At 46.9% G+C, this 23629-nt stretch overlaps 1 protein-coding gene and 1 pseudogene across 3 annotated transcripts in view; both read left to right on the top strand.

Moving 5' to 3' along the window:
- ST8SIA2 (ST8 alpha-N-acetyl-neuraminide alpha-2,8-sialyltransferase 2) overlaps positions 1 to 23629 on the top strand; it is a 62253-nt gene that overhangs the window by 15017 nt on the left and 23607 nt on the right. The window contains exons 2-3 of one of the 3 annotated variants that reach the window (XM_027571690.1): positions 17903 to 17965; positions 21346 to 21474. In XM_027571690.1, the coding sequence (XP_027427491.1) occupies positions 17903 to 17965; positions 21346 to 21474 (192 nt within the window). The remainder of the gene's footprint in view (positions 1 to 17902; positions 17966 to 21345; positions 21475 to 23629) is intronic. The other 2 variants (XM_027571692.1, XM_027571691.1) reach the window with 2 other exon arrangements.
- Positions 11046 to 11624, top strand: LOC113908667 (annotated as a pseudogene).

Below are 23629 nucleotides of genomic sequence, written 5' to 3'. Positions count from 1 at the left end.
GCCACTTTGGTTTAAGCTGGGGTCCAAAGACCTCTAAAGAGTCTGTGATGGATCTTAGGAGATCCGTACACCTCTTGAAATTCTAGGCATTTTTCTGGGCAAAGGATCCACATATTTTAAAGGATTCTCAAAGGGATCCACAAAGCTGAAGAGAAGATGCTGTGGACAATAGGGACACTTGAAGCGTTTTGAACAGGATTGTGCAGAGAATATGGAAGTTGCTTAGAGGAGGATGGGCTGGGGAGACCAGTCAGGTCATCCACAGGAGGAGCATGAATGGTATGGGCTGCAGTTGTGTCAATGGAAAGGAAGAGAGAGTTAGGGCATCGTGGTACAGAGAAGAAGTGACAGCACTCTGGGGGCCATCAGTGGTGGCTAGGACAATGGTTTGGTCTTAAACATGATGATTATAAAAGGATGGAGTTTATGTGGGGATGAAGACATTTAAAAATCACTGACTGAATCACTAATTATCGGAGCAAAGGGACAAAGGCCAGCTGGCCCATTCCCCTTTATTCTTCAAGTGTGACAACAAAGGCCCCTAGATGAGAAGAGATTGTCCATGGTCACGTAGAAGGTGGGCAACCAGGGACCAAGCCATAGGAGAATAATATTTAGGAGGGAGGTTGTTGGAGATGGAGATTGGAAGCCATTTGTAGGGAGAAGTTGAAGGCAGGAGTGGAGACAAAATCCCTAAAGAAGCAGAGACCCCAGGATTAAGCCTTGGTCATTGATCTCATTTAGAGGGTGGGAAGGAGAAACCAAGGTAGCAAAGTCCATGGAGAAGGGTGGACAAAGATGAGAGGGGAACCAAGGGACCAAAGCAGTGAGCAAGAGAGGTGAGTGCTCCCGGCAGGAGGACCTTAGGTTTGAGGGTGTTCAGGGGCCACTGGGCTTGGCCATCAGCAGGTCCCTGGTGACATTTGGGAGAATGATGGGGTGAAAGAAGATTTCAGAGAGAGGCCCCTAATCAAAGGGGAGGCGAGAGGTCACACAAGAGGTTTGAGAAGGAAGGAGAAGCAGGTCAGGGGTGTGGAGACCAGGCAGGAGGAGAATCGTTTACAAAGGAAATAATGCATTTATAAAAGTAAGGTAGAGAAACAAAGGTGAGTGGGAGAAGCACAGGAGAGGTTATATGATAAAGCCACAATGTTGAGGTGAAAATGGGACCAATAACCAGAGTTGAGGAGAGGAAGAGTGGGATGAAGCCTCAGAGACCATATTCTAGAGTGGGGAGGCTCCGGAAACATGAATTTTAAAGGAGGGAAGATCAGGGATCCACCAACTCATCAGGCTCTTCTTACCTGAGCAGACCCATCTGCCTGGGGCTCTTCCCAGAGCCCTTTGTGAGTCTGGCTCCTGCTCAGATTTCAGGGTTCCGATGGAATGCCGGCTCCTTCGGCGGCTCCTCCCTGTCCCCTACCGAGCTTGCCTCCAGACCCTGCACACCCATCACCATTCCTCCTACTTTCTTCTTAGTGCCACCGAGTACATGTTTATGACTCTGTTCCTTTGCTAGGGTATTTGCCTTTCTTGTATGTGTATGTGTGTGCTTCCTGTCTCCAAATTTTGGGGTTTTTTTTTAAGATTTTATTTATTTACTTGAGAGACAGAGAGAGAGAGCACAAGCAGGGGGAGTGGCAGAGGGAGAAGGAGAAGCAGGCTTCCTGCTGAGCAGGGAGCCCTATGCGGGGCTCGATCCCAGGACCCCAGGATCATGACCTGAGCCGAAGGCAGACGCTTAACTGACTGAGCCACCTAGGTGCCCCTCCAAATTTAGATTTTAAGCACCTTCAAACCCGGGGGGGGTCTGTCTATCCCCACTGTGCCCCCAGCACCCAGTTCAGGGCCTGTCATATAGTAGGTGCCCAATAAATACATTCTAATTGGAAGAAAATGACGGGAAGGCAAAGGAATCCAGCCGTGACCTAGCTCTCTTCTCAGAAGAGTTTTAATGAGAAAAATAATAAAAATAAAATAAAAATAGCGTCTGCCAAGCTGTTTGTATATATTCATTACCTCATTTACTCTTCAAAGTTTACTCACTTTAAGAAGTGAAGAGGCTTAGCTTTAAATACTCTGCTCATGAAGGCAGAGCTAGGGATCACACCAAAGCTTGTGTTCTTCTGCCACTCTTTTTTTGACAGTATTGGATCAAAGAGGCATCTCTATCAAAAATAAAATAAAATAAAATAAAAATGCAGAGAGGCTAGATCTCTTTCTGCCATCCCTCTGCCAGGGGGTGGGGGGGTCCTGGGCTTCCTCTCCTCACTTCTCCCCATTCTGAATGTGCCCATGCAAAGCCCTTCACATGCCAGGGTGTTTTACAAGAGCCTAAGAAGGGTTAAATTTCCCTTCCACTTATCCAGTCCACTGTGGTCACATGGAGAAGTCAGCTGGTGAAGAATTCTCTTTGCCTCTGGATTTTTCTAAAGTCCAGGGAGGGGCAGACTAGCCTTCACTTCACCCTAGCTTCTTCCCTGGCATTTTCTAGGTGAATTCAGTGGCAGAAGTGGGGGAAGGGGGAAGGCTGAGGAAGCCCCAGTCCAAAGCCAGAAATTCTACCTTGAGCCATTGTCCCCAGAGCACCATGCAGAACCACCAACCCAGACCCTGGAGGCAGACAGACAGAACCCCCCTGGGAGTCCAGACTGATGCTCAGGGCAAGAGGAAAAGCAAAGGAGAGGCTACTTGTCCAGTCCATCTTTGCGCCTCTCACTTTTGTGTGTTCACAACAGAACCAGGCTCCCTGAAAAGCTTCTAGAAACATTTGAAGCATTAGGGCCAAACCCTTCTAGAATGAGAGGGCAGGAATCCAGTCAATGGACAACCCCAGGCCCCTGCACACACACACCCCCTGGAGGACTTGGCTTCCTGCTTCCTCCTCTTGGCTCTGCCAGGGGACATTTTGGGCAACTGTCTGGAGTCAGGTGTAGTGTCCCAGGTACAATGGCTGTCTGGTCCTGCTCTCTGGCTTCTCTTCTGGGTTTGCTCCAGTTTTGACTCCACTCGGACTTTGACCACCCCACCCCGAACCCCTTGGACCATGTTCCCAATTTGAAGACAATCTGTTAGACAAAGCCAGCTTCAGATCCTGCCTCTAGCCCCTCCTTGCTGTAAATCCTTGGATTCAAGGCTTAACATCTCTAATTGAATGGGAATACTAAAATTGCCCATCTCATAGGGTTGTGATAGAGACGAAAAGAGAAAATCCACAGTGAGGGCATGGATTGTGATGCTGGATGCTAGGGGCCCAGGCAGTAAGAACTCAGGATGATCACTCCTCTGGGCTCTGTCGTCCAAGCACATTCCTTCTCAAGTCCCCACCCAGACACCTGTTTCTAGCATCAACCTGACACACGCTTGGGTGCCACCATCCTCTACGCCCATCCTCACCCCACCCCCACCTGCTATAAGCTACAGCATTTGTTGAGTGAAGTCATTTTCTCTACCCTAACTCAACATGGCTGGAGGTCATGTTTTCCACCCTGAGCACCACCTCTGGGCTTTTCTCCAAGGTGACCAGGAATTGGCTCACAGGGAGGACCCAACTGGCAGAACGCCTCCGCAATTCCTCCCCAGAGCCCCAGGCTCTTACAGAACACAAGGTGGGTGTGAGGATGGAGGCCGTGGCTGACACCTGAAGACATCAGGGCTGAGTATCCTTCCAGAGCTCGGGCTGGTTTCCTCTTACTGGTCTATGGGTTGGCAATTCAATCAGTGAGCCCTGGGGAGCAGCCTCTCACTGTATGGTAGGAAGAAGGAAGCTCCCAGATTTTCCTTTCTAGCAGCTTTGTTTCTACACGTTGCAGGGGGCAAAGGACTAGGCCTCTGGGTGTTCTTCTGCTTATGGTTGACTTTATCAGTAAGCACCTTGTCAGTTGTCACTGAGAAAGAACAAGAAACTAGCACCCCCTGCCACTCCCTGCACACCCTCAGGTCCAGCAGGCTTGCTATACCTGGCATAAGAGGGGCTTCTGAGTCAGGGGGGTTAATGGAGAAGGTGGCATGCACTCACTGTTCTGCTACCTGAGTAGCAAAGAGTCGGTCCAGGTAGAACTAAGTTCAACTACAGAGTCCACGTAGAACACATACATAAGTGAGGCATCTCGGTATAAGACAAGAGGAAGTGGTGAGGACTGTGCGTAAATGTAACATATTCCCCCAACCCCCCAATCCCACCAACCTGAGGCACAGCTTCTCAACTCAACCAATTACTATGGCTCAGTGTGGCCAGATCTTCTGATTGTTCAAAAGAGCCAGAAATTAGCATGCTTTACAATAACTATTCCCTTGACTTTTAAAATATTGGCCTCTGATTTTTAAAATGTTTAGCATATGCAAGCCACTCCCACCCAGACAGGTATTTAGGCCAGATATGTCCTGGGGCTGGCACTTCATAAACTCTGAATTAAGTAAATACAGATAGAATAAAGGATTCCTGAGGGAGAGCCTGATGTTCAAAGACACAACCTTGGATCCGACCCACGCATTCCAGAAACTTCCCTCTGCTTGGTGGAGTTAGCAAGTGGAGAGCCTGATGTTCAAAGACACAACCTTGGATCTGACCCACACATTCCAGAACCCTGAAGAGTTTCAAGGAGGGACTACCAGACTGTAACTTTGCATCTCAGAAAGCTGGGTCCAGTGTGGGAGGGCCTGGCAGAGAATGACTCTCCAAGACAGAGAGGCAGAGAAGATGGAGACCAAGCAGTGATCCAGGGTGAGGCCATGAAGGTCGGCACCTGCTCCCCTCAGGTGTACAATCTGAAGGCTGGGTGGTCTTGGAAGGGGGAATGTGGTGAGGGCGTGTGGGATTGATTCTGAATGACCTAGGTAGGCTGCCATCCTGGTCAGGTTTGAGTTCTGTGTGGAGGTATCCAGGATGCGCGTGATTCTGGAAGCAGCAGTGAGGTGTGCCTGCCGGGAATCAGGCAGTCATGGCATATAGACAAGCAATGAAGTTGGGGTTTGGACAAGTGACCCATGCTCAGCAGGGCTCTGAGCTACCCCAGCATAGAGTGGAGGGAAGGCAGGTGGGGAGCAACTGGGAGAAAGTAGTGGGAAAGTTTCAGAGAATACTTGAAGAAGTGAGACCACTCGATGGAGGACAGTGTCCATGGCTCACGGGTCTTGCTCAGTTCACCAGCAGAGCAGAAAGAACTGACATGTGGTAGGACCCGCTCAAGGACCAGGTGGCACTTCGAGAGTTTCTGCAAGAGAGTCCTCCTGAGAGCTCAGTCCAGCACAGCCTGGTAGCCAGTGGATACACCACACCCAGCTCTCAACCGTGTAACCTCCAGCGATGCCTCCTGCTATTTAGCTGAGAGTTCCTTTGCTGAAGAAAAGGAAGTGCACTACTTCAGTCTCTGGCACACCATCAGTGAGAGATACCACGGCTCTGCCATGGTGAACACATGCATCTTCTTCCACCCGCTGGTCCTTACTTCTCCCTCGTGGGCTGCACTGCTGAAAGGCAGCTTCCCTGAGGACAGCTGTTCCACAGGGGCTCAGCAGAGTCCACGCCCAGCCATGGTTTGCTCTGATCCAGAGGGGGGAAGCTGTCACCTTAACACTGCAACCGACATCCCTGTCTGTCCCGTGCTTCTCACTGCAGTCCCACAACAGGACCCTGCTTTACCGAGAAGGACCTCAAGACCTAGAGGGGCCTAGAGCTGCAAAGCCAGAACCGTCAGGAGACAGAGCCCTAGGCCCCTAGCTGATGGTCCTGGCCGTCCTCCTTCTTCATGACACCAACTCTCCGTGCATGGCAACAGCTGGAAAGGCAGGCTGGGGACACATCTGACACCCAGAAGAAACAGGACTTCAAAGTCCCCTCCAACATCAGTGCCCTCGGGGGGTTTCCTCGGGGAAAGGCTGCAGCTGACATTAATGGGGATGCTGTTTCTGAATGCGGCTCCATCAAGAGGTGAACAAAAGAGAGGGAAGAAAGGCTGGCTTAAGGTAGAGGCCTTTCAAGTGGCTGGCGAGGCGAGGCAGGTTCAAGAGCAAAGCGCAGCACATTGGACGGGCATTTGCTTCTTTTTAAAGAGCACAGATGTATCCATAGCAGGCCACATGAATGAAATGAGAAGTTTGCAGAGCTGCCAAGCTTCCGCTTCAGGTTTTTTGCAGGAGTATATTTCTAATGCAATGCAAGAGGGAAAGATGACAGCCGGGGTTAACACTGTGTCTGCAACAGGAGGCCCAGGGGCTGCCGGTAAATGGACACTAAGTAATTGGCCAGTGGAGGTGCTATGGTCTGAATGGTTGTGTCCCCCCAGATTCAGACATCGGAACCCTAACCTTCATTGTGGTGCTGTTAGGGAGTGGAGCCCTCTGGGAGGTGATTCGGTCATGCGGGTGGGGCCCTCGTGTTGGGATGAGTGCCCTGTTCAAGAGACCCCACAGAGCTCCCTTGCTTCCTCCACCACACGAGGTTAGAACAAGAAGTCAGACCTGGTTGGGGTTGGGGGGGAAGGGCCTCACCCGACCATGCTGGCTCTCTAATCTCAAACTCCAGGACTGGATCATGTTCTATCCTTACTGGTGTGGTGCAGGTGAAGAATCTAACTTGAATATTTCTCCAGTCAGCTCCCCAACTGTCTCACAACCACTTGTTGAGTTCATCTTTGCTTCCTCTTAACTCCCTGGCATCTCCCTGACAGTATATTAAATCCTTACCTGCAGCAGGTGAAGGGTGGGGTGCCGGCTTTCTGTAGGTACAGGAGACCCTTGTCCCTACTCTGCCACTGTTTTCACTGGGCAAATCACTTAACCTTTTGGGACGTCTGTGTTTGATTTTTAAAACCACAATATGGAAATTAACAGGTCCCTGTTACAGAGCCCAGCAAATGAGGTTATTAATATTTTTCACTGATCTCTTTGGAATTTGCATCCCCTTCCTAGAAATATGTTTTATTAACATGTCCATCTGGGACAGGGATTGTCACCTGGGTTGGTGAAGGCATCACTCTTAGGAAGTAAATTTTGCTGGGAAAAGAGAGGTTATTTCATTTAAAAAAAGATATATTCCAGTGTATTTCTTATTTGAAAATTTTATAAAACTAATATTTTGTAAGAAAAACTGTAGAAAGTAACACTGAACAAAATCTTATTGGGTATGAATATAGAGAAAAATCAGGACACCCTCCGTCTAGGGAGTAGTGAGAATCCAGGAGGGATTTTATGTTGTTGTAAGTGGAACCTTAAAGTGTTAAGCGGTGATGATTTGATATAACAATGGATTTTCTGACCCAGAAGGAATCTTAACCATGCCCCGAGGACTCTAACCCATCTCTTCGGTGGGGATCACTCATCATGTCCCTTCCTAGTAGCATATTTCCTCTAGAGGGAGGTCTGTCCCATGGCCAGACCCAGGAAGCCCCGACTTTACCTATCCAGGAGGGAAGAACTAGCCACTGTCATCACACAAGGATGGGGTTCAAATAAGATGGGGAATGAGTAGCGTCCATTGCAAGATGTTCACACAAGAGCTCATTTTGATAGTGTGACGGGGACATAGACCAGACTGGAGGGGTGCCAAGAGAGGGTAGAACGAGGAACCCAGATGATTAGTGTAGATGATGCTTTAAAGAGTTTGCAAAGTGCTGGCAAGACATAGAGAAGGTGCTGAGGGGAATATCGAATTAAGGTTGGGTTGTTTATTTAAGATGAGAAAAGCAAACATATATATAAATGCTAGTGGGTATGAGCCAGTGACATGGCAGAAGAATCAGGAGCTGCGCTCCTGAGCCAGTCTCCTGGGTCCAAATCCTGATGTCCCAACTTAGTCCCTATGCTGATCTAGGAAGTATTTCACCTTCTCTGTGCCTGTGTGTCTTCTCACATGGAATGGATAAGCTGTTCTGCTTCACAGGGCTATTGTGAGGTCCAGGATAAATATCAGAAGTATGACAGAGCTGAAAGGACATTGTTGAATCTATGGAAGGAGAAGTAGTTGATAGAACAAGAGTCTCAAAAGGCAGGAAGGGATGCAATTCAGAGCACGGGCAGGTTTGGATAAGAGAACAGCTAGCTCCTCTCTTGGAACAAAGGAAGGGAGGAGGCAGACTCCTTCTATTTACAAATATTCATTGAGCCCTTATGATGTCCAGGCACTGTGCCCAACACCAGGGGTGCAGCCGTCAACAAGACAGACACAGTGCTTCCGTCACGGAGCTTACATTCCAGGGGCAGAATCAGACAGTGCCTTTAATACATGACTGTGGTGATACGAAGACAAAAGGAGATGGGAGCGGGGAGGGCCATGATAGGGGGGTATAGCAAAGCAGACGCTATTTTAAATGGGGTGGTCAGAAAAGGTCTCTCTGAGAAAGTGACATCTGAGCCCAGGTTTGAAGGAACGGGGAGTGAGTCATGGAGATATCTACAGGAAGAGTGTTCCAGGGAGGGGGGGACAGCCAGTGCAAAAGCCCTGAAGCTGGAGCACCACCCTAGAGGGACATGGGTAGGTGGGCAGCGGTGGTGGAAGTGAGGCTAGGATTTCCCTTCTTCCTCCCCAGGCCATGCTTCTGGGAGGCTGAGTCCTCTTCTCTGCAGTGGAGGGACACCTTCAGCTTTCCTGACTCACCTATTCATTCAGCAGCTCTCTCCCCAGCATGTTTGATGTGCAGGAGAAACACACCCCACCTCCCACAACACGGAGATGAGCAGGACCCTGTCCTATGCTTGGCTGCAGTCTGGCGAAGCCACGTGCTAGGTGACGCTGCAGTGGTAGGGAGCACCTTGGTGCAGGTAGGACCAGCTCACAGTAGTAGGACGAGTACTCTGGTTCGCTATAAAGCAGAGCCTTCAGGATGGGGGCAGGGGGCTCTCAGAAAAGTCTCCATAGCCTTGAATGGCTTACAGAAGTCTTCTCTGCTGACAGCTTCACTGTCTCCAGCTCAAGTCACAGAATAAATATGTCTCACGTCTGAGATTTAACTGCCTTGGTTTCTGGGTTTTTGAGTGTTTTCAGGGTTTTGGAATGCAGCATTCTCTTAGAAGTCTTAAGGAGGGCACGTAGTGCATGGAGCACTGGGTGTTATATGAAAACAATGGATCATGGATCACCACATCAAAAACTAATGATGTATTGTATGGTGACTAACATAACATAATAAAATTAAAAAAAAAAAAGAAGTCTTTCTTTTATAAAGTCCGTCTCCTTTATAAAATGGGTATGGATCGGAGGATGGCGAGTCCCACGTGGATGGTAATCAGTGCCTCAGTTTATTCCAAAAAGGCTCTGGTTTGGATGATAAATCATATGGTCTCCCTTTCCCTCACCCGTTAGAGGTGACAGTTTCATGATGAGAAAGGATCAGCAATAAACAGGGTACAAAATGTTTGGCATCCAAGTGACTTGTTTACTTGAATTTTGATGTGCAGATGCCTATCTGTACTTTTATACGAAGACTAGAGAAATTCACTGGAACATAATCAAAGCCCTAAATTCACATGGATGTTTTCTGAACTTGAGCAAAGGGAAGAGCCAGGAGTGAGCCATTCCTTTTTGTACACCGATGGAAGCTGATTAACAAGCAAAAGTTTGCTGAAATCAAAGCAAATGGGTAATATTTAATAATTTAATAATGTGCTAATATTTAAAGTGAAAGAAGGGAGGACAGCAGAGAAAGGAGCTGAGCGGTCGATGAGGAGAGCTCAGGGGCATAAGAGAGACACCTGTGAGCTCACTGACTTCACCCTCGTCCCTGGCACCGACAGCAGAGATCACGATCGTCATGGAAACACCATTGTCAGGGTCGAACCCTACCCAGGTCTCTTCAGAGCTCTGTGCCCTGCATGTTTCAGTATCTGGGAGGTCCAAGGGCTTCTGTACAATAAGATTCATTGTACAGGAAAGGGTGTTACAGAGACTGTTGAGCACATCAGTAGAGCCTGAGGCTGACCTGATGAGCAAGAAGCTGAGTTCATAGAACCAGAGGAGAGAGACAAGCTGGTGACAAGCATGGGTGGCACTGGTAATAAGTCTAAATCTGATGGAACTACCAAGCCAGAAGTGTCATTTGCTGCCCATAAAACTGAAGCTGCTGTGAACTTTACAGTCACGCCGTGTCCTGGCTGGCGATCCAGAAGTGACCAGCCGGTTCCAACTTTCAGTAGGATCCACGGTCACGTGGTAAAAAGCCGGCAGTGCAAGAGTTCATGGTCCTCCTTGGAGCTGTGACTTCAGGAAAGCTGTGCTTGATCAGAAGGATGTCATCAAAAAGAAATATGGCAAAGACCCCTCCCACGAGGGGGATGAGAGGCATTTTGCTCTTAACTCCCTAGAGCAGAGGTCAGCAAAGTGTGGCTCATAGGTCATATCCAGCCAGCCACCTATTATCATGTGGCACTCAAGCCAAGAAGGTTTTGACATCTTTTAAAGGTTGGGGGAAAAAAAATTAAAGGAAGTGTAACACTAATATCGAGCACTTTATAATACATCCTGCGATGTTCTAAAGCCTTGCATTCATTAGCTCATGCAATCCTTACTAAAACCCCGTGAAGTGGATACTGTTACTCATTCTGTAGACCAGGAAACAAACAGAAGCTTCTAGATCAGTTAAGTAATAGTCAAAGATCACAAAGCTAACAGTTAGTTCAGCTAGAACTCAGACTCAGGGAGTCTTATCACAGAGCCTTGTGCTCTTAAACTGCACCCCCATATGAAAGGTTCTCCAACCCTGTAAGCGTAGATAGAGTAGAAGTCCAAAATAGAGACTCAAGGCACACGTTCTGATGAGTTCACAGGAGGGAAGAAGGAAGGGAAGGCTTTATAGAAGAATGATGCCACCTTTCCATCATGATGACAGGACTACTAATTTTGAGTCTCAATTAAGCAAACTCCAATCTCCCCCCAAAAAGAATTGCATTCTTCTCGTTGTAAAACCTTCAGTTTTTCCTCTTGGTCCACAAAGCCTAAAATATTTGCTGTCTCTGGCCCTTTAAAGGAAAAGTTTGCTGACTCATATCCTGCAGAATACAGAACCTTGGGGTTGCTATGGAATGTGACTAGAAAGGCTGGCCACACTTACAAGATGGCGAATGGCATGAATGCAGTAGCCTCTAGTTCTTCGAGTTTGGAAAGTATGACCTCAAACTTCAGGTCTCCTCATGAACCCAGCCATTGCATTACTCCTGACTAGCTGGTGACTGGGTACAAGTCCTTCATCAAGGACTACCCAGTGGTATCTACTGAAGATGCCCTAGATCAGGATGACTAGAAAGCTGGGAAGAAGTTCCCACAAATGCAGGTAGTATACAGGTGGTAGGGGGTGGTCTCACGGTGATCAACCCAAAACGAATTACTAAGCCTATGGACGCCACCACATGTAACTGCCTTCTGTTCAGAGTGAATCAGAGACCAGTGACAGAGTCTCTTCAGGAATGCAAATTGGCCTGGTCCAAAGGATGGGGTGCCATGTTTCCCACTGTGCTAGGGCAACTGAAAATACTTGTATTGCCAGCCTCATGGTGAGGATCTGCACTGGATCAACAAGGCTGGGCCTCTTGCCCATCTGAGCACTTGTCCAAGTACAACCAGCTCCATGGAGGAGGAGATGGACAGCAAAGCTTAATTTTCTGGCAACAAATTCAGGAAGCTCCTTGCCAAGTAAGTCCTGGGCAGGAGAGCCCCTGATCCATCCAAGCACTGGTCAGCTGGTAGAACCTCTGTTCCTGTTCTAATCACAGGTGCTCAAGGATCAAGACACAAACACTTTGGAGGGGTCTTTCCTCTCTTGTCTCTGTGATATTCTGCCTCCTTAGAACAGCCACATCAAAAGCTAGGCTTCCGATGCATGTTACTACATGGAAGAATCTTTAAGAAATTATACTAAGTGAAAGAAACCAGACACAAAGGTCAACTCTTGTGTGATTCCACTTATATAAAATATCTAGAATAGGCAAATTCATGAAGATAGGAAGTAGAATGGAGGTTACCAGAGGCTGGGGGAGAAAGGGGTCAGGGAGATGCTGTTTAATGGGTACAGAGTTTCTGTTTGGGTGATTAAAAAATTTTTCTGGAGCTACATAGTGGTAATGGCTACACAGCATTGTGAATATATTTATGCCATTGAATTGTACACTTTATTTTTTTTAATATTTTATTTATTTATTTATTTGAGAGAGAGAATGAGAGAGAGAGAGCACATGAGAGGGGGGAGGGTCAGAGGGAGAAGCAGACTCCCTGCCGAGCAGGGAGCCCGATGCAGGACTCGATCCCGGGACTCCAGGATCATGACCTGAGCCGAAGGCAGTCGATTAACCAACTGAGCCACCCAGGCGCCCGAATTGTACACTTTAAAAGGGTTAAATGGGGATTTTATGTTAAGTATATTTTGCCATAATAAAAAAAAAAACCCACCCTTGAACCCTGAACCCAGGAGCCCTAGCTCTGTCCATGTGGCTAACCCCCAAAGGAATCATCCCTTTCCTTACGGTCCTCCCCACCATGCATCTCTGGGGCCATCTACTTGTAGTGTGTCCTTTGGATGTCAACAGGTAGGAACCCCAAGTGGTTTATGCAAAAATTGAAGGGAAAAAAATGCATTCAGTATCCTCCCAAAACTCTGAAGGAAGAACCATCTGCAAATTCATGCTTTGTGCTTTAGTTTAATCTTTTATTCTCAAAACTAGTCAGTTGTTTAAGTTGGGTCTAGACTCTTAATTAAAGCTGACAGTTTGTTTACCGAGCCTGACTCTCCAGTGAGAAACAGAGAACACAGGAGATTCTAAACAGCTACAAGACCCCAACGTGCTAGGTGTTACCTTACTCATAAACAATTGGGTTTGGGTGAAGAGGCAACACAGAAATGCAGCTTTCAGGTTTGCTAATTGCTTTTCACTAAAAACAGAGCTAACTGTACATGATGTGTTTTTTTTAACATACCATTTTTACGTATTGTCTTAGTTTACCAAGTACACTCTACTCGGTGGGAGTATTGGGTCAGTGGTGGAAAGGAGATCACTGTCCTAAAATGCAGGGCTCTAAAGCAATCTCTCTCATCGCTGTGGCTGAGAATATTCAGCCGGGCCAAATGCACAGTGGTTATTACTAGTATTATACCTTGTTTTATAGAGTTTTTTATGTGTGCAAAGTGCTCTCCCATATGTTTTCTCCTTTGGATGATAAGCGCCTTTTTTCTATGACTTCAGCACACTGTGAATTATCTTTAGCAACTTTTTTTTACCCGATCATCTTCTTATGTCACTCAACCAAGCAGGTATCAGCATTCCTCCATTGTAAGGAAGGTATGCTTAGTTTAATAACAGTGAAGGCAAAACCTAATCAGAAAAAAAAAAAAATCCCTTGTCAATTCATATGATTCTTGTTGAGCCAAACATCTGCAATCTATTTCTTTGAATGATGGTCTGCCCCATTCTATGGATATCTGAGAGGTGAAACTGTGTCTTGTACAGGTGTAAATAATATGCAGGAACACGGCATGCTCACTGGGAAGGGAAGGCTTTGAAAGAAAAGTCCCACTTAACCTTGAAGTTAGATTTGATTCACTAAGCCATAGTTGGGGAAGACTGTGAAGGTGAACAAGACAGGGTTCCCCCCGCCCCGTTTTAATATAAGTCTTATTATTATTTAGGTATGGTCAGGCCATATTGGGACAATTGCCATTAAAAAGATAGTTTGTTATACTCCCAAATCCCCGGTCACTCAGGAGGCAGAGAGATGGGGAAAACTGTGGACAAAAGCCTTCATTGTCATTCTCACAGGTAGGACAAGCAGGCCGAGGTTGGCTAGTTTGAATAAATCCAGCAGGCTCTAGGACATAGGGTCTGCCCCTAGCTGTCTAATACCTGGCTCTGGGGTGATTAGGGCAGGGGGATAGTAGCCCAGAGTGTGAGACCCCAATAAAGGGAGGTGGCAGGGGTTGGTTGGTTTGCCTTTGAAAGGTGCACTCCCAAGTGAGTTGTTTAATGTCTCTAGGAGTTGGCTAACTCTGGGAGGGGCGGTCGCTCCAGAGTCCACAAGGCTGCAGAATACAGAAAATATCCATTCATCTGGATAAAGAAATGTGGTATATATGTACAATGGAATATTATGCAGCCATCAAAAGGAATGAAATCTTGCCATTTGCAATGACGTGGATGGAACTGGAGGGTGTTATTCTGAGTGAAATAAGTCAATCAGAGAAAGACATGTATCATATGACCTCACTGATATGAGGAATTCTTAATCTCAGGAAACAAACTGAGTGTTGCTGGAGTGGTGGGGGGTGGGAGGGATGGGGTGGCTGGGTGATAGACATTGGGAGGGTATGTGCTATGGTGAGCGCTGTGAATTGTGCAAGACTGTTGAATCACAGATCTGTACCTCTGAAGCAAATAATACATTATATGTTAAAAAAAAAAAAAAGAAGAAGAAGATAGCAGGAAGGGGAAAATGAAGGGGGGAATCGGAGGGGGAGACGAACCATGAGAGACTACGGACTCTGAGAAACAAACTGAGGGTTCTAGAGGGGAGGGGGGTGGGGGGATGGGTCAGCCTGGTGATGGGTATTAAAGAGGGCACATACTGCATGGAGCACTGGGTGTTATACGCAAACAATGAATCGTGGAGCACTACATCAAAAACTAATGATGTAATGTATGGTGATTAACATAATAATAATAAAAAAAAAAGAATACAGAAAATAAAAGACCTGGTTAATGCATGCCCTCCAGGGGCTGACCTTCTAGTGTAGTGAGCAGCTGAGGAAACTGCAACCAGGACCAAATCTCCAGGCCCTGGTTTCAACTCTAAGAAGAGGAGTTTGGACTATGCACATGAGAATTCTTTAAAGCTCCCCCCAGTTCATGAGTTCATAAAATAGTTGAAATAATTAAATACACCATGAAGGTGACAAATGCTGTAAGATAATTGAATGCTCTGGGAGGAGAAGGAAAAGATGGCAGAGAAATGAAAATAGGCATGGTTTGGAAGGGAGGCACAGGTGTTGGCTCAGGGTTCAGCTCGGGAAGGTGACACAGATGGGCTGGCTGGTGGGAGATCCATTTTGCCAGGGGCACTGGGCAGAAACAAGAGCTAGAGCAGAGATTCTAAATGGAGACAATTTTGCCCCCCCCTGCCCCAGGGGACATTTGGTGATGTCTAGACATATTTTTGGTTGTCATAACTTGGGGGGTGGGGAAGGGCTCCTACTGGCATAAAATGATAGAGGCCAAGATGCTGCTCAACACCCTACCCCCAACCCCACCAACAAAGAAATATCCCACCCAAATGTCAACAGTGCTGAAGCTGGGTAGTCCTGAGGTAGAGGAAGTATTGGTATGAAAAAGGGCCTGGATTTGTGGTGCCCACGTCAGTAGGTCTTGGTGCCACCCAGGACCCGGCCTGGAGGCAGAAGAGAAAGACCTGGGACAGCTGTAGTCGGGCACGTGGTTCTCTCCGAACCCCTGGTCACCTTAAACCAGAGGGCTGCTCTCTCTTCTGATGCCTGCTTCAATTTCATGAAAGCCACTGTGCACAGGGTTTGTTGAGGATTGCTTTTTTGTATAAGCAGAGTTTTAAATTTTTATAAAGTCAAGTCTGTCTTATATTTTCTCTTATGATTCTTCTTACCCTTCTGAATTTTAAAAAGTCCTTCACACACACTCTTCATACCTCATCAAAGATTTGATAAATATTCTCTACCATTTTCTCACCAATTTCTTATGGGATCCCTTCCTTAAATGGGTACCTCTTCAATTCAGTCTTTTCCAGAGGGTGCTAGAAGTATTCTTGGGGAGACTATGACTTTAGGAATTCCATTGATAAATATTTTTGTGTTAATGACTTTGTGTTCTTTTCAAATGCATATATAATCACGGTATCAAACCTGTATTTTCACAGATGGCATTGCTTAGGATCAGAAGTTTTTAAAGATGAGTCAGTTTTAAAACTTAAGTAGGTAATAGTGTGAGTGATAAACGAAATATGGCAAACTGGTGATAGGAGTATGAGAATGGCTGGTGTTTAGGAAGCACTAGTTAAATCACTTGAAATTTATTTTGCTGTGTAGTATAGAGTAACATTCAACTCATTCCCCTCCACCTCACCTCCAGGTTGTTAACCAACTACTCCTAACCATTTATTGAATTTCTCATTGATCATGATTTTTTAAAGTCATATATCAATTCTTATATGCAGTCTTTCTGGATGGTCTTTTTTGTTCCATTAACCTTTCATTAGCCTTCAGCTATTACCACACTATTAATTACTGCACTTGACTTAAATATCTAGCCCTGCAGGTCTTCCCTCCCCGTGAAGAGTACTGATTTTGAGGACGGGGGTCAGGATGGGAGGATGTGAAAAGTCAATGACATGTGGACAGGAGTACAACCAGGAAAACCCTTGAGGTTTGATCTGAGTAGATACAGTTATAGGGCCAGAGCTGGCCGATATTCCCAGACCCCTGAGTTAAAAGTGCCAGAACAGAGCTCTGTTCCCAGGGAGAAACAAGGAGGAACAAAAAGGAAATACTGGGCATTGATTTAAAATGTGAAGAACCAATGATACTCCATGCAATGCAAGAACTAGACTGGGAAGGATGGAAATTTGAGACCTGAGGAAAAACCTGAGGGAGAAGGCCCTCGGCAGGACGTAGCATACTTCCTTTTGTTGGGTTGTCTGGCTGTGAAGTGGGAGAATGTTGCCTGTTGCCAAATAATGCTGAAAAGACATTTCAGTCCATCAGGAAAAGACATGTATGTTTTCACACACATGTATACACAAAGTGCACACACAGTGTTATAACTACAGATATGATAACCCTAAAGAAAGCAGACAGAAAAATCCAGACTTATATCCAGTGTAGAGATAAGCATGCACTTCCCCCAAAGAGTGCTCATTAAATCACAGGATCCCTTGAAACACACAGCTTTGCCAGTGACTTAATCGTTTCTTTGGAGTGTTCTAACACCCTGACTGAAAGGCTAGATGGAAATTTAAAAAATGAGAAAAGTATGAAGAAAGAGCTCCTCAACCACACATCCTATAAATCAATGGGAGAAAAAAGTATTTAATTTAATAAAAATAATTAGTCTCACAACTTTTTAAAAACACACACAGGGAACAGAGTGGACTAGGTACTGAGGATGGATGGATTCATCTATCCCTTGGCCCAGTGTGATAGCAAAGCAGGATGAAACTTCATGGCCCTAGAGGCCCCCTTCAGAATGGAATTTCCCAGAATCGAATGGATGGTGGCACTGGAAAGGGACCTAGAAGGCTTTTACTCCAAAAACCTATATTCCAGAGGAAGAAGCGAAGGACCCCATTATTCACCCATCTCCTGTTTCCCACTCCCAAAAAATGTTACACCACTTATTATTTTTCCTGCCACCAGAAAGCAAATCATTATCACATTTGGTTGGAGGCAATGACTGAGTCAATCATTGCTGCCTCTGTTGAACTTCTGGCGTCTCAGGTTTGGAATGTGATGGACAACATCCTAACACATGTGAGTGAGAGCAAGAGAAGACCAGGGGCAGATGCTGAATCATGCTAGAGTAAATGCCAAGTCATGCTAAGTCATGCTAGAGCAGATGCTAAATCATGCTGAGTCATGCTGAGGTGTACTATCCTCTGGGATTAACTAGGGGAGATTAATCCCAAAGAAGTTTGTCTCAAGACTCAAATGAAAATCTCAAGTGGAAACCCTGGTACGAATTGAAACAGTGTTCGAGTGGGAAGCAGGAAGGATCTGGAGGCCTACTTCCCTGTAAAACGCTTGGGTCTGTGGCTGGGCCAGGATGTTGCCCATTCTGGAGAAGCCAGAGTGAGATCTCATCCTCCCTCTGTAGTTCTCCAGAAGGGCTGCAGGATCTCCTGGTGATTGAAGAGGGCTTTGCGAAGAAGAGCTGGGTTTATAAATAATGCATTTCCTTTGTCTTGCAGGGATTCTGGAGGCAGAGGTACAATCAGATCAGCTGTGAACAGCTTACATAGCAAATCTAATAGGTTTGTAAATTAGATTTTGTGTTCATTTGTTTTTGCTGTAAGGCAGCTATTAATCTGCTTCTCCTCTTTGCTGGATGGTGCCCTTCTTACTTAGCAAATAGATCTGTTTAGTTTCACTTTGGCTTTGCATTTCCCTAATCACTTTTGGGGAGGAGCTGTCAATAGAAGAGCCCATGAAACGGTCCAAGGTCTAGAGGCTGCAGAGATGGAAAACTCAGATGGGTAAGAGCTACTTTCTGGAAAAGAGCCCACACGCTTGGAAGCACTTGAGCCACCAATGTGCTTATTCATAACTTGCGTTTTTGCTGAGCAGTGGAAGCTCTGAAGAGAATCAGGTCTTTCACTCAATTTCATTGTGGTAGGTGGCTTATCCAGGAGATTAAGATGGAAAATAAAACATTCAGGAACTTCACAAAGACCTCTTAAAAATATTTAGGGAGTCAATTCAGTAATGTTAATCTTGATTGTTGAATGCACAATCTAAATTCTGAAAGTGTTTTTTCCTGTGATGATCCTTGGCCGGGGGCTGCTCAATACACAGAAGCAAGCAAATGCTTTGCAAGCCAACAGACCCACACTTGCCACTGGCTATGGTTGGACCATTCCTCTGAGCCCCCATTCTCCACTGATGACAACTGCCCCATAGCTATGACCTACAGTCTATGAGCCTGAGCTTAAGGAACATTGGAAGGAAGAAAGAATGCCACATTATTTGACGTAAATAGCCACTACTGAAAATGAAGACCTTGTTTTACTTTCTAAATATCCTATTGTGGTCAGTCTGGGAATGAGAGATCCAAATTATTTGGAGTAGGGTCATTATTTACCCTTCTATAGATTTTTTTTAGGTCTCTTGACCATATCAGACCTATTCAATATGTCCATTCCTGACCCTACATGATTCAGAAAAGTGACCCTCTCTCCCTGACATCATTGCTTCTAGCTATCTAATGACCTCTTAACCACCTGGGAGCTACAAATGAAGGTTGCACTATCTCTTCTACTGTGGAAAAATGTCCCCTTTTGGAGAAACAAGATCTTGACCCTTGATCTTGCCACAGCTGTGCCCCGTGGTAACTTGAGGGTAGAAGAGTCTTACTCAAAATCAAGTATGAGAAGCAGGAAGAAAAAGTCTTGGGAGCTAAGCAGACCTGGATTCAGTCCCCGTGCTTGTTAGCTGGGGCCATGGGCAAATTATTTCTCCTCTCTGAACCTGTTTCCTCATTGAATTAGAACAACCCACCAATCCAGCTGAGTTTGTGCAACATAAAGCATGTAAAACCAGTGACCTGAGGTGGTTCCTGGGTCACCTAATCCATCCCCTCAGTGTTACAGAGAAGAAGGCAGAGGCCAGAGACCCAAGGTGACTTGAGCAAGTCCCCCAGCTCAACTGCCACAGAGCCAGGTTTAACTCCAGGAAGACCGTGGCTGGCAGTGCAGGGTCTCCACCAAGGTTTCACTAGGAAGTGGAGAGAGAAATGGAATTTTACCACTAGTCATGCCAGCGTTTATCTATTTCCCTTCCTCACCTCCACCACTCTGTGTCCCAGAGAAGCCTGGAAACTCCTTCTGGGCAAGCATCCAGGATAGATACCTCTGCAGATCCTTCTGGCCTGAGAGAGCCTGGGATCACCCAATGTGCCCCAGTTTCTGGGAAGCTTCACCTTAAGATCAAATCCACCTTAAGCCATAAGATGCCAGATTCTGGTCACTTATTACCCATGAGAACGTCAGCTACCCTGTTAGGAAGACAATTCCCCATCACAAGAAGTCAAGTGTTTCTGTCACATATACCATTTGATGTAAGCTACAGTGAAGTTTGGGTTCTTGGGGTGGTCCCAAGTGCCACTGCTCCTGCCTGTGGCCTGTGCAGAAGGAGGCAGTGCCAAAGGGTTATAGCCACAAGCAGTTCCTCCTGGAGCCTCACAAGAGGGCAATCAGTGAGAGGTGCAGGAGACCTCACGGTTCTTACAGAATTCTAGATCCTTAATGCTGGATATCTTCCTCTTCTACACCCTCTTTCTGTAAATGGGGAAACTGAATCTCAGAGAGGTAAAATGATTTACCCACAGTCACACAGCTTGTGAAATCTTTCCATGACACCTTCTGCTTCCTTTCATGAAAGCAGCAAAATTTCCAAGGGTCTTCTGTTTCCTCTTCTAGTCCTCTGCAAAAGTTACATATGTTTGAATCCAAGACCAGCAATATCAGCCAGAGGAGTCATGAGTATTGAGCAATGGAGGTGTGTGGGGAGAATGTGCAGAGACAATTTGCCACCGCCAGCTGTATTTCTTCTCTACCTACAAAAAGCAAAATAGAGCATTGGCTGTAGACCTCGTTAAAAGAATTGCATCTTTTTTAACTTAGCTGTTTCAAGATAAATGCCGACGACATAGATAATTTGGTTTGAATTCTTTAGAGCTCCAAAGTTTGGCATCACAAATCCACTTATCACTCAAAGTGGGAGAATCTACTATCAGCACAGACAAAAGCAACACCTGATGTGACCCACACTCATCTGTGCATGTCTGACAGAGGCAGGCTAGCTACTACACTGCCTTTAGAGATGTAATTGTAACCTAGTTTCTTAGAAACCTACTAGCATAGATTTCAAACCTCAGAATTCAAGCGGGTCCTGAATGCTCAGTGTTCCTGAGTCAGGTGGAGAGACGGTGTGCCACCAGAATTGTGATTTGCCCTGGGCATACAGGACCAACCAGCTCCTTCATCCATCCAGGCTCCCCCAGGGTGAAATTCAAATTCAAATTCAACAAACACTTATTGAGCACCTGCTATGTTAGACCTTTGGGGAATGAAGAAATGAATGAGGGAGCTCCCCTGCTTACAGCCTAGTGGGAGAGGGAGACTGAGCACCGAGAACTGTGGAACGAGGTGTGAGGTGTCATCTGAGAGTACAAATGGGGAAGTGATGGGGTAAGGAGGAGGAGGGGGAAGCTGCAGGCTGCTTCACTTTCCCCTGGTATGAGCTTTTGTTTTCTCTTTATTAAGTTTGTAGACCATCTGATGACACCCAGCTGCTGATGCAACTGCAGAGTTTTGCAAAAGTAACTTGAAGACGTATTACTATTCCAACAGTGACAGCTAGATTTCACTGGGAGGAGACATTGGGGTGGGGGATGGGGAGAAAGAAAGTTCTACCACCCCCTTCCCCGTCTCCAAACTGGATGTAGCGTATACCTGGGGGAGAGAATTTGTGCATTCTAGAGGATAAATAGACTTCCTTCCCTTCTCGGGTAATAACTGCAATTTTGCTCTCCCAAAGTTTACATCCAAGCCCGTGCAAAAACAAAACTATTAGACTTGTCATCGGCATGCTAACAGATCATGTCTACCCTCTTTCTCTTTCTTTTCCCTTCCAGAGCTGAAGTTGTAATAAATGGCTCCTCGTCACCAGCTGTTGTTGACAGAAGTAATGAAAGCATTAAGCACAACATCCAGCCAGCCTCGGCCAAATGGAGGCACAACCAGACGCTCTCTCTGAGGATCAGGTAGTGGTAATCACCTATAGGACAAGAGACAGCCTTGGCCTTCTTCGGCACAAGCTGGCAAATTGCCGCTTTCCATCATCTAAAGAAGTCAGGATAGAAATGAAATGTTTACCTCCCACTGAGGCAGGTTTCATCTGTAAGCGATCAATTGCAAATAAAAACCTGAGACAAGCCCAGCGGCCCAACACATGTGTGCAGTGACTGGGGCCGGGGAGGTGGGCAGGAGCACCCTGCTGAGGTCCTGGGTTCTGGAAGGAGTGAGGCTCTCGGGTTGGCAGCAGCAGCAGGAGCCTGGGGGGTGGAGACCACAGGTGGCTTCTTCCAGGGGATCCAAAGCAAGTGTCCTTCTCGGGCGGGAGACGTCCCCTGCTTGTACCAGCCTGGTACCTGTGCTGCCGTCTGTGGGTGACCCAGGAGCTGGTATGAAGAGGAGAGGTCTGCTTAGCCAGAGAGCAGCTCTTGTCCTGAGCTTCGAGGGTGATATCTCAGAGCTCTGCAGTCACTGCTGGGTGGCAGGGATGGAGAGCTGTATAGAAGGAATTACAGCATCAGCATTTTGAGTACTTGACATTGATATAGCCATGACTGACCCAGCAGAGCTTGGTCAGTAGAACCCTGGCATCGTGCTGGGGGCCCGGGGTGCTAACATGAAACAGACATGCTAGCGGGGAGACGCAGATATAAGACAGGACAGTGCCATGTGACGCACACATTATGAGATGTATTGCATCTCATAAATCGGTGGAAATACAGAGATCACACTGAGGAGAGAACACTTCATTTTGTAAGGGGACGAAGCAGGGTAGTCAGGAAAGGAGCAGTGGGATTTGAAAGGTAATTAGGAGTTTGCCAGGCATGCCGAGCTTCGTCCCGCTTGCGCACAGCCTGATGTCTGGTGTTTGGGCTCCGTGCTGCTGGAGCACAAAGTAGGAGGTAAGGAATGTGGATGGGGAGGTTGGCGAGGTAGCCTGGGCCAGGTGGAGAAAGCCTCGACAATGGCGGCCAACCTTCCCTGGCCTTCCACCATGGGGAGGGAGAACAGGGGGCCCAGACCTACCGAAAGTGTCACCACATGGAGCAGGGAGGTACCCCCTGTAGGGTAGGCTCACTGTCAAAATGGAAATGCCCCCACCCCTCAGTTCTCAAGGCTTCATTTGGGGACATGAGGGGGTGTGGAGGGTGGGGGCTAGAGAGGCATGAGACCCAGGACCCCGCAGCTGAGAAGCCATCTGAAGGAACTGACTCTTGGCACCACCCTTCTGCCATCCTCACCAGTGTGCCTTCTGAGGCCCCCTGGGTAGACAGTTGGCAGGCCTACGTCACTCACCCTTGGATCAGCAGCACCGTTGGATCAGTCAGTGAGAACACGTGTAATAGTCTCCCAGGGTTGCGTTGCTCTTAACCAATTCCCACCCCCTTGGTGGCTTAGGACAACAGAAACGTATTCTCTCCCAGCTCTGGGGCCCAAGTTCCAAGTGCTCCCTCTGCAGGGCCGGGGGGGGGGGGGGGGGGCGGGGGCGGGTTCCTCCAGCCCCTCCTCAGCCCTGTGGCCTCGTCGCTCCAATCCCTCTCCCCATCTCTTCTCTGTGTCTGGGTATTTCCCTCCCCCGCTTCTTGTAAGGACACTCGTCATTGACTCTAGGGCCCACCGGGTAATCCAGGACCAATTCAAGAGCCTTAATTTCATTACATCTGCAAAGGTGCTATTTCCAAATAAAGCCACACAACAGGTTATGAGGCTTAGGAAGTAGACATATATTTGGTGGGGGGAGCACCCCACCTCACCATCTGTGAGAGAAATCTTCCCACCAGCACATACCCACCTGCATCCCCCTGGCCCTTCCTCTGCCTCTGGGTAGACAAATGGACACTTCACACACACACACACACACACACACACACACACACACACACACACACACACTTTCAGAGAAGACCAGGCCATGAGGGCCTGCAAACACACAACCACTCTAGCAGAAACAATGTGCCTTCACCCAGGGGGGAGAAAGAATTCCCTTCAACTTCCTTCAATTAATCACCAAAATTATTCTTAATAAAAGATGCTGTAAGTGATTTGGAATGATGTTTAATAATTGATAGTAATTTCTCATAATTAGTTATAAATCAATTCACTCACAGAGGTGTTTATTTATGG

This window comes from Zalophus californianus, chromosome 6, assembly GCF_009762305.2.
Source record: "Zalophus californianus isolate mZalCal1 chromosome 6, mZalCal1.pri.v2, whole genome shotgun sequence".
NCBI classification, from domain to species: Eukaryota; Metazoa; Chordata; class Mammalia; order Carnivora; family Otariidae; genus Zalophus; species Zalophus californianus.
This window is presented reverse-complemented; position numbering and strand designations above follow the sequence as displayed.